Genomic DNA, 14,954 nt, shown 5'->3' on the forward strand with positions numbered 1-14,954 from the left:
TTTGGTACAATTGTTATGAACAAAATATCATGTTTACATTATTATAACATATTAAGATTATTAACAATTCAATCAGAAGGACTTTATAATACTATCTTTAATGAAATACAGTCTGACTAATGTATTATTGGATTCGAGCCCTAAACCCTACATGAAAGTTGTGTTCATGTAAACTCACGAAATATGTAATGATAGCATTAATATAATAGCTGATAAAGTCTAGTGCATTTTTTACATAAACCATAAATACAGAATATATAAAATACTTGCTTAAATCATAAAATGTAAAATATCTTTCTTTTTTTTTTTTTTTAAACATACCAACTGCTAATATCGGCTTGCACACATAAATGGATGGATGGTCACGATGCGTACATGTTGGTTAATTAATTAGTACCATATGAAGTGGAGGATGAATAAACAAAGCCTTAAGGAGTTGATGACAATGCAAAAGATTTTCTTAATTATTCAACCTTTTTTTCAAATAACTGTCAAGAGTTTGTATAAAACAGAACTGATAGCAATTCAATATTTTGACAATTTTTTTTGTTTTGGCTGAAATGCTGTATAAGTTTCTCTCTCTCTTGGATCATATGCCACTACTAATGTAATGCTGCCATAAGTTTCCTATCTGTGTACAGAATAGGCAAATAGTACTGAAGGTAACACGTTCCTGTGAGTAGAAGAACTGCTTTTAAGCTCTTCGTCAACCTGACACCATTTTGATGTATCACACATAACAACAACATTTATATAAGTACAACACACAAGAGATCCAATCCTTTCTTAGAACATAAGGGAATGAATTCGTTTTCTCTTTACTTATACCAAATGGCAACAGGTTCTTTTACCCAAGTGAAAGCAGTACTGAATTCTTTGGTAGATCCAAGTTCCATACAGGATCATTTAGTTCAGCTTGAATAACCTGTTGTGTATTCTTTGACATGGATTGAACTTCACCAGTACTATGCATACTTGTGGCACATTTGCAACTGGTCTATATTGAAATTTTCAAAGTTTGGTAATTTAGCTGGAGATGGTACATCTTCACTGTGACAATGGATAAAGGATAAATAGCTAAGAGCAATTGCAAGTACAGTCAGTCCTCGTATAACACGTGTTTACACTACATGAATTCGATCATACACGATTTATAAATAGAGGAACGATATCTTACATAACATGAATCGAATTTGCTTATGCATGATTCGCCTTTGTGTTTACAAGAAATGGCAGTCAAACGTGGAATTACCCCAATCGAACGCAACATGATAGGAATGAAGAGAAGATTCTGAAAATGTGTTTATGTTTTTTATATCAGTGAAGGGGAAACACATTTCACCATAATAGAGTAAAAACCAACACAATTCCAGCTATCGGCATAATCGCAAATGCAATTAGATCGGGTTTACTACCGGTTTATAACAGATTCCACTAGCTGGAACGCAACTGGAAATTGTTTTTATTGTTTTATGGTAGTAACCCCTAGAAATATGCTTTAGTAAAATGTGAGGTGTTAATAGTGTATCTCGCATTTACGGTGTTGTTTATTCAGTTGCTACACGTGCGTGCAGCTTTGTTTATGTGTATTAAGCGTGTCTCCTCGTTTTGTAATTGTGCTTTATTCCCTAAAAATGAGTAAAATACTTAAAAGGTGTGAAAAGGAAGCGTCCTGGTGAAGACACTGCAGATTCAGAGAGAAAAAGAAAAGCAATATCGATAAACAGAGGCGGACTGGATCAAAAATTCTTACCCGGGAAAATTTATACTGGCCTCATACTACAGTTTATGGCCAAAATCACACCAGCTTCCGGCCCACCAGGGTTTTCCTGGTAAGGCTTATGGCCAGTCCACCTCTGTCGATAGAGAAAAAATATGAAATTGTGAAACGCTTTGAGCGAAATGAAAGACCATGTGATATTGCACGTGCTACAGACCTAAATAAAGTAACGCTGAGAATTACAAAGAATGCAGAGAAAATAAAAACAACTTTCATAGCAGGAACAACTCAAAGTGTAATTAAAATCCCTTAGATTAAGACACAAAGAATTGGAAGAGATGGAACGGCTGTCATCTGTTTGGATAGAAAATAAAACAAAAAAACAAGTTTGCTTACCATAGAAGTAAAAGCATTAGCAATATTTTATTATGTAATAGTTGTAATAAAATACGTATTTTATTACGATTATTTATTGTGTTTGGTAATGTTTTGGTTACAAATGTGTGTTCAATCTTGGGTGGTCAGCACCTAATCCTATTTTTCCCATAGGGCCTGTTGTTTATATTACACGATTTTGCATTGCACGAGGGTTTCTAGGAACACAACTATCGTGCTATACGAGGACTGACTGTATATTGTATTGCACTTTTTCTTGGTGTTTTATCCTAAGCATTCAAAAATAGCAGTCCAATGCGTGAGAGAAAAAAATCAAGTAATTCTGATCTTCTATTAACCCACTGTTTTAGTTTCCAACATGATGATGGCAGACATAATGAAGGGTCTATGATTTGTCTTGTTCACCAATTCTAACACCAAAATAAGCAAGATACCATTTTTTTTTTTTTTTTGTAAAAGTTACTGATTCTTTATTTCTGATTCCAAGCGGCAAAATTTTCACAGGTGTAACAGCAGGAATCGTGATGGTTGACACATTTATTATTACTACTATTATTATTAAAGTGACACTATAATGTTAAATTAAATATAACAATATCTACAATGTTTTAATGCTATTTTTTGAAAACTAAGAAAACTGTGTTCATAGTTGACACATTTGCTATTTCTCGCTCAAGTGAATGAATAAATAAATAAGCTTTCTTTTAAATTGATAATCAGGATTGAAATGCATTTTTTTTTTTTTTTTTTTTCCCTTTTTCTCCATCTTCATATCATAATCTAATCAGTGAATATGAAAATGTACAAATTTTCATAGACTAATGAAAGCATATGAAATGAAAATACTGTATCATTAATACAGTATAAATGATATCATATTGAAATGCTTTTTTTATCATCTATAACATCGTTACTTGTTGTATTTATATATAAAATGCAATTACATCAGAAACTAAATAATAAAATTACAGTATAAAAGAATACAAGGTCTTACTTGGACATCTTTTTCTATCATATTTTCCTGCTCAATTTCATGTACTTCTTTATTTTCAGCTGAAAGATATGATTTTAAGATATCATTACAATCACCGAATGGTAGTTTAAATTTCATTACAGGAATAGCAATATAAAGTAAAGTAAAAGTAAAGTGCAGCCATTATCAACCCACTGCAGGATGGAAGCCTCCTCAACAATTCATGTTGAGGGAAATGGACCATAATCTGCCACGCTGGTCCAGTGCAAGTTGGCAGATCGACTGCATTCAGCAGTCAGGGGGGCTTGAACCCCGGTCCACTTAAAGAGCGTGTGCTACTGCACTCCCGCTCCTGCCCACTCGGCTACGGAGGCTGTTAGAAGTTAATAAATAATCCCCAAAAAAAGCAAAACAGTGGCATAATGATTCATTTATAATTATAAGAATTCAAAATATTTATTTATTCAAAGAGTAAAAATAAATATCTTTAGAATTCTTTCATAGAAAATCATGCAATATTGTCAAGAATTTTTGTAATAATCAAAATTAAAATCTTGTCTTACATAAAAAAAGAACAACACACCCCAACAAATCCTGTCCTAAAGAAGAACCTAAAATGGTTTTTAATAGCTTTTAACACCAAAAAAAAATATTTTCACAAGACACTTACACATCAAAGTCAATGTGAACTTCTAAGTGAAATCTAACAATTTATCAAATAAATCAGGGCAGTAAGCAATGCTTGCCAATAAACAAAACTATATCAGAGTTTTGAAAAACACAGATAGACCCCCATTATACATTTAGTAGCACAAATCGGTGGAGCTTTCTAACTAGTGCTACGAGGGGCATTCAATAAATTATCTACCTACCTATGAAGGAAATGAGACAGAGGCAAAAATCTTTTTTTTTTTCCAATCTAACTTCCTTGAACTTCAATACACTTGTTTAATTTTGATGCCAATGAGGAAATACCAGACAGATGGACAGGACAAAAAGTGTTTGTCCTGTCCATCGAAGAAAGCAGAAACAACAGACTTCAGTTCATTATCATCAGAAAAGCAACATCCACGTATATTTTGCTTGAGTTATTGAAACAGGACATTGTCACTGAGGACCAAATCCAGACTGTAAGGTGGATGGGTAAGTTCTGTAAAGTCACAGTCTCTCAAAGCAGCAGCAACAGTGTGTGACCGGTGCACTGGTGCATTGTCCTAAGGCAGTAGTACACCTCTGGAAAGTTTTCTGTTGCGTTTTTCCTTTATGACATCCCTTAGGTTGATAGAGTAGGATTGAAACGCATCCCTTAGGTTGATAGAGTAGGGTTGGTAGAGTAGTTGATAGAGTACTGTTTGCTTGTATTCCAAGTAGTGAATGTACAAAATTCCCTCAGCATCCCAAAAAATGGTGGACATATTCTTGCCAGCTGAAAGTTGTGTCCAAAATTTTTTGGGTGTGGGAGAACCCTTGTGCTTCCACTGCATTGATTCTTGCTTGGCCTCAGGATTCCAGTAATGAATCCATGTTTCATAACCCATAATAATTCTGGAGAGAAAATTTCAGGATCCTTTCCATAAAGCTCTAAATTCATATCACAACATGGTACTCTGAATTGCTTCTGCACTGGGGCCAGAAATCTGGGTACTGACCACCTTGCACTGACCTTAGTCATCCCCAAATGTTAACAGAGGATGGTTATAACTGGTACCTCAGATATGTCATATTCGCTAGAGATTTGGGACACCTTTAAACATCTGTCATTCAGCACACAGGTTTCCACAGCTTGACACATTTTCCAAATGGTCGGTATCACAGTTCTTCCTGGACAGGGATCATCTTCGATGGACTCTCTACCCTACGTGAACTGTTTTGAACAGAATTTCACCTGGTACTCTGAAGATGCACTGTGTGCCATATCAGGTCACCATCCTTTCATGAATGGCCTTTGGCCCATTTCCTTCTTTTGTGAGAAACTTGAAGACTGAATGATCTGCCAATTTCAGCAAATCCATAATTTGATAGAGGTGTCTTCCCACTTTCTCACCTGTTCTTTCTGTTACAACAGCACAACCTAAAAACAAAGTGGGATCAAATTAGTAGGATTCAAGTTGAGTTATGTAGAAACATGATGAATCATTGAAATATAACTATGCAAAGTACCTTAGGTAGATAATTTATTGAAAGTCACTCATACCACTAAAAAACAATGGGGGATGGAATAGAAGGAAGCTGCAAGCAATGGGTAGTGTGCTCTAGCTGCATCACCACTTTCATGTCATGTAAATTTACATAACATGAAAGTGGTGAGGCAGCTAGAGTTAATACAAGAGCAGCAGAAAACTTTTCAAAAATAGTGGGTAATGTTATTAAGGAGGGCAATTATTTAATGGAACATGTGTTTGATGATGAAGCTGACTGACTTATTTTAAAAGGGAAAAAGAAAAAGGGGGGAAAAACAATACCCGGTTTCAAAATTAATTACTTGTAATTTTTTATTATAAAAAATTAATTATTTTTTTAAATAACAAAACTGTTCCATGCTGCCTTAGAATAGACAGCGGTACAATGGGATGTCTTCGATTCAGGGTGTGACTGTCAGGGAAGTAAATCTGTATAAGAAATAAGCAGCCTTCACTGTGTGTATGGGAACGTAAACAGCACCTTCAATAAAATGATGGGATTGGAAATCCTGGTATGTTTACTCAAAGAAAAACGAGTGAGGGTTAGATTTATGTCAGCTCTATTGTTTCGGCATTAGTTGAAAGTGCTGAAATAATAGATGTTTCAAATATTTCATGTCATTCAGAAATAAGGAGCAATAAGTTCATTTGTAGCACAAAAATTGTATACAGGAATTACATTTATTTTAGATATAGGAAGCTTCTTTTCAAACCAACTCTCCTATGCAGAAAGGATATAAAAGAAAATAGGAGTACAGTAAACCCCCGCTATTCGCGGTATCTGTATTTGTGGTTTCGCGATCGCCAATTTAATATAAAACGAAACCTAAAAAAATGTGAATTTTAAAGCGCCGTGAATATTTTCCGCCTTAAAAAAACATGGGTGTGGCTAGAATTATCTTTCCCGGTCAAAACAGCGCTCAGTGGGTGGCGGGAGAGGAGTGACAAAATCGCGAGTGTGGATGTTTCTCGCTAATCCTTGTTCAGTGTGTGTTATGCGCTTGTCATGGAAGGTTTCGTCGTTTGCTTTTAATTTATATGCTTATAAATGATAAATCTACAAAAATGATAAATCTACCGTTTTGCAGTGTAAAACAGACTTTTTCGAGTGTGTTAACGGAAGAAAGTGACTTTATTGTGGACAAGTTCTTTCTAACCCGTACAAAATATGGCTATGAATAACAAGGGAAATGTGAAAAGATCAAAGAAGGTGATGACATTAGCGAATAAAATTGAGTTATTAGACAAAATTTCTAATGGTGAAAATGTCTTCTCAGTGGCAAAACATTATAAAATCGATGAGTCAACGGTACGATCAATCAAGAAATCGGAAGAAAAACTCCGCTGTAGTGTCCGTGAAAACACGCTAATTGCTTCAAAAATTTGCTCTGTAACTCGTGATGTTAAATTAGAAAAAATGGAAAAGCTTTAAATCTGTGGATAGAAGACCGAACTCAAAATAAAATTCCGTTAAGTTCACTCATCATTCGTGAAAAGGCAAAACTCATTTATCAACACTTTAGCGAAACTTGTGATAGCACTGGCGGGATAAGTTTTTTTGCTAGCAAAGGCACTGGTTTGAAAGATTTGTTTGAAATTTCTAATAAATATTACATTTAATATTAAATTGTTTCTTATTTTCATTTCGATGCCTTATGCTTGCATTTCACTATGTACATAGTCATATTATGAAGGTACATATAATACATAGATAGACAAAATTTTAGACTAGTTTTTCTTATATATTTCATACTTTGGAACGGAACCCTTTTATTACTATGGGAGCCATAACTCAGTATTGGCATTTTCGTTATTCGCAACATTTCTCAGGAACATAACCCCCGCGAATAGCGGGGGTTTACTGTATTATGCTTCTTATCAAAAGCAGCCAGTTATGAATAAGGGGTAAGAAAACTTCACCCTTATTCATAACTTTAGCATGTTAGTGTAGAATCTGTGTAGTATGACGATCCAACTACTTACACATGAAGTAGTTGGAAGTAAAGATAAAATGGGACTGCCAGTATGCAAAGCACCAGAGATTGTGAAGCATATGATAAGTCCCTCTACATGCAGATGGAATCGAAGAGCAAGAGATAATATGGAGTGAGTGCCTACATTGCCTGTATTGCATGGTGGTGGTGGTGTTAGAATAGTAGGAAGCAGGGAGTTGTGATTGATGATTACTGTTTTTAAGTACTCACTTCTGAAGTTATATTGGGCTAACTTCTGAAATGATGTCCCTCAAGTATTGGCATAAGTACAACTGATTTTTATTAATTTCTTTAAATCAAAGATGTTTTTAGAGACATGACAATAGGATACAAGATGGGATGCTAAAATTTATAAAATGAATGTAAAAATACAGAAAGTTTTTAAGGATCAGTACCAAGCAGTGCTCCTCCTTCATGATGACCTGGATAGGCTTCAAGGTGAAAAAAGTGGTGCTTATGTTTTAACGCAGCAAAATGTCATTTTGCTGCGTTGGGGACCAGCAACCCAAAAATACAATGTTCATTCCAAAACTAATGACTTCAAATTTTTTTCTTCAATACCAATGCAGATATGCTAATTTAAACCAAGTTACATAGAAAGTGTGGCTATTAAATAATGAGACTGCATGTGCAGCCACTACACAACACGTGCCACTTGTGAAACAAAGGCATATCAGCTAACCTCAAACCTTTCATTAGTTCTGCCAAGTCGCATTCAAATGTGCTGATTTGCTTTGAAGTGATATGGATTTTGATTGCCTTGTGTTTTTGCAGTTTACTGGAAAGTTGACAAACAAAAGAATCAAACAATGAATTAACCTCAAATTTTTAACAAAACTAAAGAAAACAACAACTGAAAGTTAGGAGTTGTTATGTCCAGTTTATGGGGAAGATATAATATCCCACATGTCTGAATGACACAAAAGATTTTTAGAAGGAAAAGAGAATGTGGAAGACAACGAATAGCCAGGCGATCTGGTATCCATGAAAACTGACAAAAATGTGGACAGTGTGTGAACATTGATTAGAAATCAGCATTTAAGCATTAGAATGGTTCAAGCGTCAGAACTCAATACAGACAAAAATAAACAAATTTTAACTGAAAATCAAAGAATGAGAAAAGTCCAAGTTTGTGAAGATGTTTTGAAAAAATTTAAGAAAATCGAGACTTTGAGTACTGTGATTACTTGCAATAAGAGTTGGCTGTTTCAATACGGATTCAGGATTTCTAAGAGACACAAACTAAAGGTCATAATTACACAGGCACCAACATCGAGCCATGATGATGAAGAGGCTGAAGTAATGTACACCGAAATTAAGAGCCCAAATACATTAAAGTCTAATGAAATTGACTTCATCTTCACTAACAGAAGATATATCGTGAATGACGTTACCTTCCTGAACAAGTAAATGTAGGAGGTGATCATGGAATAGTAAGATGCACACTTGATATAGATGTAAGAAAAGAAAGGCAAAAACTGACTCGAGTAAATAATACAAAGTTTTTTGAGATAACAGAAGAAGAAGAAGAGAAAAGTTTGGTTTTTTTTTAGGAGCAGTATGTTCTGGAACTTGAGAACAAGTTTGAGTTTATGCAGACCTTTCAGGACCAAGATATCAATGAGGAATACAACTTTCTGAAAGTGATAAAGCCTGAGAAACATATAGGTAAAAAGAAATCCAAAGAAGAAAAAATTAGTCAGAAACACTTGTCATGATGAACTGAAGAGGGCAAATGAAGAGCAAGATAAACACCAACAAGGATAAAATTGAGTATATTGAGTTATGCAAAGCCATTAGAAAGAGACTCAGAGAGGACATAAGAAGATTTAATTGGTTTTGGTTTCTTTGGTTTTTTTTTAGGAGGATTAGCAACTAAGGCCATATTACTCCGGGATATGCGGTGGTCATTCCCTGACCTTTTCGCATCCTCTGTATTTGGTGGTGACGGGCTTGAACCCCAGTCTAATCAAGAAGCGTGTGCTACGCACTGCTGCTCCTTCCCAACTGGCTATGGAGGTGCCAAGAAGATTTAACACAAGAAAAGTAGAACAAGCATTAAGGGAAAACGAAGGACTTAAATCAGCAGGAATGGGCCATAATACAGAAAGACAAATGATAGTGATGGTGTACTTATAAATAGCAGAGAAGGCATAATTCATATAGCAGAAAACTATCAAGAATTATAAAAGGAGCAAGGAAATGATGCAAGCAGTGGGGGAGATGGATCACAAATTAGCAATACATATGACATACCCGATACCTTCCTTATGAGGTAGAACATGCATTGAAGAAAATGTAGAATCAGAAAGCCCTGGGTGAAGTCACTGGATAGTTGTTAAAATTGGAAGGAAGAGACATGACACAGAAATTGGCAAGACTCTTTACAAAATACATTAGGAAAGGCATAACACCTAAGGAATGGAATAATGCAATCATAATTTTGCTGCATAAGAAAGGAGATAAATCAGAAATTGGAAATTATAGACCAATTAGCTTGTTGCCCCACATCTACAAGCTGTTGACAAGGACTTGTCACCACTAACAGATTAGTCATCACTAATCTGTTAGTGATGACAGAGCAGGCGCCTCCGTAGCCAGGTGGGAAGGAGCAGGTGCATAGCACACGCTTCTTGATTAGACCAGGGTTCGAGCCCGTCACCACCAAATACGGAGGATGCGGAAAGGTCAGGGAATGACCACTGCATATCCCGGAGCAATATGGCCTTAGTTGCTAATGTTCCTAAAAACCAAATAACAAACAAACAAAACATGACAGAGCAAGAGCAAGCTGGCTTTAGGACAGGATTCTAAACTATGGATCACCTTCACGTAATATCACAGCTAATGGAGAAAGCAAATGAATATAAAACACCATTATGCCTGGCATTTGTTGATTATCAAAGGGCATTTGACTCCATACAGCATAAAGAGATGCTTCAGGCACTGAAAACAGAAGGCATAGTTACCCCATACATTATGATTTTGAAGAAAATATGTAAGAATGCTATCTCCTTTATTAGACTAGACAAAGACAGTAGCAAATTTAAATTGGGGAAGAAGTTCGAAAAGGATACACACAATATCTCCGAAGTCGTTTACTGCTGCCCTTGAGGAAGCTTTCAGAAGATTGAACTGGTTGCAGAAAGGAGTCAAAGTGAATGGAGAGTACCGAAACCATTTATAATTTGCAGATAACATTGTGATCATAAGCCATGATCCAGAAGAATTAGAGGAAAATCTTAATCAATTATGAAGAGCTATTAAGGATTTCAGACTAAAGATGAATATGGCTCAAATAAAAGTAATGATTTACAAGTATGCCACAGAAAGGAATATAATTATTGAAGGAATGGAAATTGAAAAGGTGGTTTCATATACTTATCTTGGACAAGTCGTTAGCTGTAACAATAATAAATGGCTGGTCAAGAGAAGAATAAATTTCAGATGGGTAGCATTCAGGAAGTATAGTCGCATACTGAGGAGCAATATCCCAATTTGTCCGAAACGTAAAATAATGAACCAATGTATACTCCCCATCCATGACTTATAGAAGTGAAACTTGATCACTCACCAAAAGAATGGAAGAGAAGCTGAACACTACACAGTGACAAATGGAACAAATTATATTAGGAATCAGACTGTTGGATAAGAAAAGAAACATATGGATTAGGCAGCAAAGATAAATAAAGGACATTTTTATCAAAACTAATGAACTGAAATGGCCTTGGGCAGGACACATAGCTTAAGACATGATGACAGAGGGACTAAGAAAATAACAGAATGGTACCAACGAGCAGCTAAAACAACCCGAAAAAGAACAATGGAGATGGAACTGGAAAGTTGTTGGATATGATGTTTTATTATGACCCAGAAACTAAAAGACAACCAATGCAATGGAAGACAAAACAATTCTTCAGAACAAAAAAAAAAAAAAAAAAAAGCAAGAATGTCGGAATAAAAAATGAAACCATGCTTCTTATTTTCTTCAATATTAAAGGAATTATTATGGTTGAATACATACCACCAAGATAAACTGTCAATCAAACCTACTACATTGAAATTCTGAAAAGGCTGTAGAAAAAAATTCAAAGGAAGAGATCTGAATTGTGGGTGGGGGAATGGATGGACACACCATCAAGACTATGCTCCAGCACACAATGTGTTCTCTGTTCACAAGTTTCTGGCCAAAATACAAATCCCTGTGTGTGAGAACATCACATCACTTGCCAGACCAAGCCTCTCCTTTTTGCCTCTTCCCTTAACCAAAAAGTGTACTTAAGGAAACCCATTTTAAGTCCATTGAATACAAAAATCCGGGAAGAAAAAAAAATGACTGAGGTGTTAAAAGGGCTTACAGAAGATGACTTTCTGAAATATTTCTGTGCTTGAAAGAAATGTATGGAACAGTGTAGCAAGCCCATGGCAATTATTTTGAAGGGGATAACTTGTAAGTTATGAAATATTTCACTATATTAAATAGCCAAACCTCATAGTAGAAGTCTTTAAGTACTTCCATTTAATTTTTCAGATAATCAATACCACTTATACATATTATTTTCACTGCTAAACCAGAGACTTCTTTTCCCACTGAGAAAAGTTGCTCTCAGCCTCCAAGTGGCACTACCTGACAGCAGTAATGATACAATCATTCTCTTCTGGCCAAAGTGTTTACCAAAGTATATTCTTCATAGGGTCTAAACCGTAAAGTCTAATGGCACAAGATCAGAATTGTACGGGAGTGTAGCAGAACAGTCCACTGAATACTATAATAGCATTCCTTTCCAGGATGTTTGTCTGGGATTTAGTATTGTCTACTGAATAAAAATTCGGAAAAATTTTCCTTTCTTCTCTGGTTTCACTCTTGCAGTTTATGTTTTCAGCTTCTTCTGTGTCTCCAGATAGTAAAGCAAAATTGGTCACGTGTCTCCATTTCATGAAAACCACAAGGATAAACTATCAGTTGCACATGGAAGACTACAGTGAATAAAAGGGTGCTACAATGGATAAAAGGGTGGTTTGGGAGAAGACAGAGAGTGGTAATCAATGGTCACTGCTCTTTGTGGACTAATGTTATTAGTGGTGTCTCCCAGGAGTTGGTTTTGGGCCCAACTCCTGGGCCCAAAACCAAATTTATCAATGATATTGATGAAGGTATATCAGGCTTAAAGTCGAAGTTTGCAGATGATACAAAGTTCGCAGGGTTGTTAATGACAGTGTGGTACTGCAGCAGGATCTAGAAAATTTGGGCAGATGGGCTGGGAAGTGGCAACTGAAGTTTAACATGCAAAGTATATGGGAAGAAATAACCCCAGAGAAACATACCAACTGTGTGGAACTACACTTCAGGTGTAGAAAATGAAATAAAGATCCGGGGTATTTGTACATTCAGATATGAAGTTTTCTGAACAATGCAGGCAGGCTGCTAGAGCAGATGTATTGTCAATGATTACAAGAATTTTGCTAATAGGAAAAAGGAGGTGATTATCCCTTTGTATAAGGCAATGGTCAGGTCACACCTTGAAAGCCATGCTACCTTTGCCAGACTGTCTAACTCAGCTACATTGTGAAAAAGACCAATAAAAATTCCTCACATCATTGATGGGATTCGAACTCGGGTCTCTTCCACCTGGTTTGGGGAGGACAGTAATTATACCAACTGTGCTACCCAAATGGGCACTTATGAAGGAAGGCTGTTCAGAAAGCAGAAGCTAAAGGGATAAATTTGAAAGAAGAAAAGTTGATTTTGTAAGTTTAAAGTTGAACAGTAAACATAAGTTGACTGGCTGCAGCATGTGACTGTACTGGTTTGGATGGGAGTAGGGGAATTACAAATGCCAATTCAGAAGAACAGTGTCCAAGGAAGTGTCTATAGTAAAGACATGCAGCAGAAACAGAGAGTACAGAGACTTTGCAACAAACAACTCATTAACTAACCTGACTGCCCTCATTTGAATGGAATCTAAAAGCCTGAAAGAAGTTTTAGGGATGCCATCCCAGATGTGGGAACAATATTTTATGGTAGAGTTGATGTACAAAGTGAGTAGTTGTTTAGAAGAAAAGTAATGCTGAGAGCAAAAAAGAAAATCCAGTTTTCAAGATGGGGAAGCTATTTTTGTGATGTGCTTATGCCAAGTGAGATTAGAAGTAAGGGTAATTCCTAACAGGGATACGTCAACTTGTCTAAAAACCTGAGTGTCATTAAAGTTAAGCAAAGGAGAAACGGACTCCTTTTTTGAGATATACAACTAAGATTTAGAAAGAATGACAACTAAGTTACCTTTGCCACACTGGAGATCAGCATTTAAGGAATTGATGATGGAAACTAGAAAGTAGAATAAAATACGCTGTCATCAGAAAACCTATGGATAGGATTTCCAATCAGAAGTTCGTTAATATACAACAGAAAAAGAATGGGAGAACTGAACCTTGAGTAACAACAGCATTAGTGGAGAAATAAGAAGGCACAGAGAGCCATCTACCATCAATGACAGAGAGTTGTCACAGAGAACTCTGATCATGTTTGGTGTAAAGGTCTTCTGAACTGGAAGACCATTACACCAAACATGATCGAAAGCCATAGAAATGTCAAAGGCAATTCCTTGATATTCATCAAACTTTTCCATTTAATTTGCACACACACAGGTAACATAATCCAAAACATCACCAGTGAATTGATGTTAGAGAATCCTGATTGGGGATCATTGATCAGATGGAAGGGTGAGATATTTTAGGAGTTGCCAAATAATAGATTTTTCTATTACTTTTGAAAAAGCAGAGGTAAGGGCAACAGGATGATAACTGGATGGAAGGGAAGTCACCATTTTTAGGAACTGCCTGCATATGAGCAAATTTCCACACAGAAAAAAAAAAAACACAGTGGAAAAAGGAAGTCTAAAGAGTTGAGAAAGAACCAGGATCAAGATCAGCAGCACGGGTTTAGAGAATCAGTGCCATCAGGATCTGTAGCCGTTTTAGTATCAAGATTTTTCAAAATTCTTCTCATATCCTTTTGACAGAAGAACACAGAAGGCAATGAGACTAGAATTGAGGCTTTGGCATGAGACCACAATGCTCAACTACCATTTAGACAAGAAGCATTTTCTACTCTTAGCCTGTTCAAAATCTAGTTTTACAAATGTTGCAAGCATTAGTGTAGGCGGAAAATGAACAAGGAGGTTTGGATGCCACCAACTGTGATATGCAACATTCTTATGTTGCATATCGCTGGTGGTTTAATTTTATTTAATGAGATTTCAAGGTGGAATTTTAAAGGATTTCATTCCCAGAAGAGTTGCAAGCATTGACATCAGAAAAAATCAGAAGAAATCTCAAAGAGCAATCATTTTGCATTCTTCTAATACAATGCAAGGCTGAGAATGTCCAGGAGAGAAAGGCTTCATTGGAGAAGAGACCATCACCAAGTTATGACCTGAGGTATCTAGAGAGAATCACTCACCTCGACTGTGTACTTTGAAGGGTTGTTTGTGAGAAAAAGATCAAGATGGTAGAGTATGTGGTAGAATTGTCTGGTATTCTGATAGTAAATGAACAATCTGTCCAGATCAGTAGTAATTACAAAGCCTTAGCATTTCACCCACCAGGTCCATATGAATAAAACACTGAAGTCAGCTGAAGTTGTGAATGTGAAAATCACCAATGTCAAGATGAATGAAAGGTAGTAAAAGAGT

At 36.0% G+C, this 14,954-nt stretch overlaps 1 protein-coding gene across 3 annotated transcripts in view; it reads right to left on the reverse strand.

Annotated features, from left to right (window-relative positions):
• The window catches only part of LOC150074973 (uncharacterized), a 763,849-nt gene that overhangs the window by 366,308 nt on the left and 382,587 nt on the right, over window positions 1–14,954 (reverse strand). For all 3 annotated transcript variants that reach the window (XM_090388939.1, XM_090388938.1, XM_090388937.1), the window contains exon 9: window positions 3,111–3,169. In XM_090388939.1, the coding sequence (XP_090245065.1) occupies window positions 3,111–3,169 (59 nt within the window). The remainder of the gene's footprint in view (window positions 1–3,110; window positions 3,170–14,954) is intronic.

Source organism: Mastigoproctus giganteus, chromosome 14 (assembly GCF_048544385.1).
Source record: "Mastigoproctus giganteus isolate SK-2022 chromosome 14, ASM4854438v1, whole genome shotgun sequence".
NCBI lineage: Eukaryota > Metazoa > Arthropoda > Arachnida > Uropygi > Thelyphonidae > Mastigoproctus > Mastigoproctus giganteus.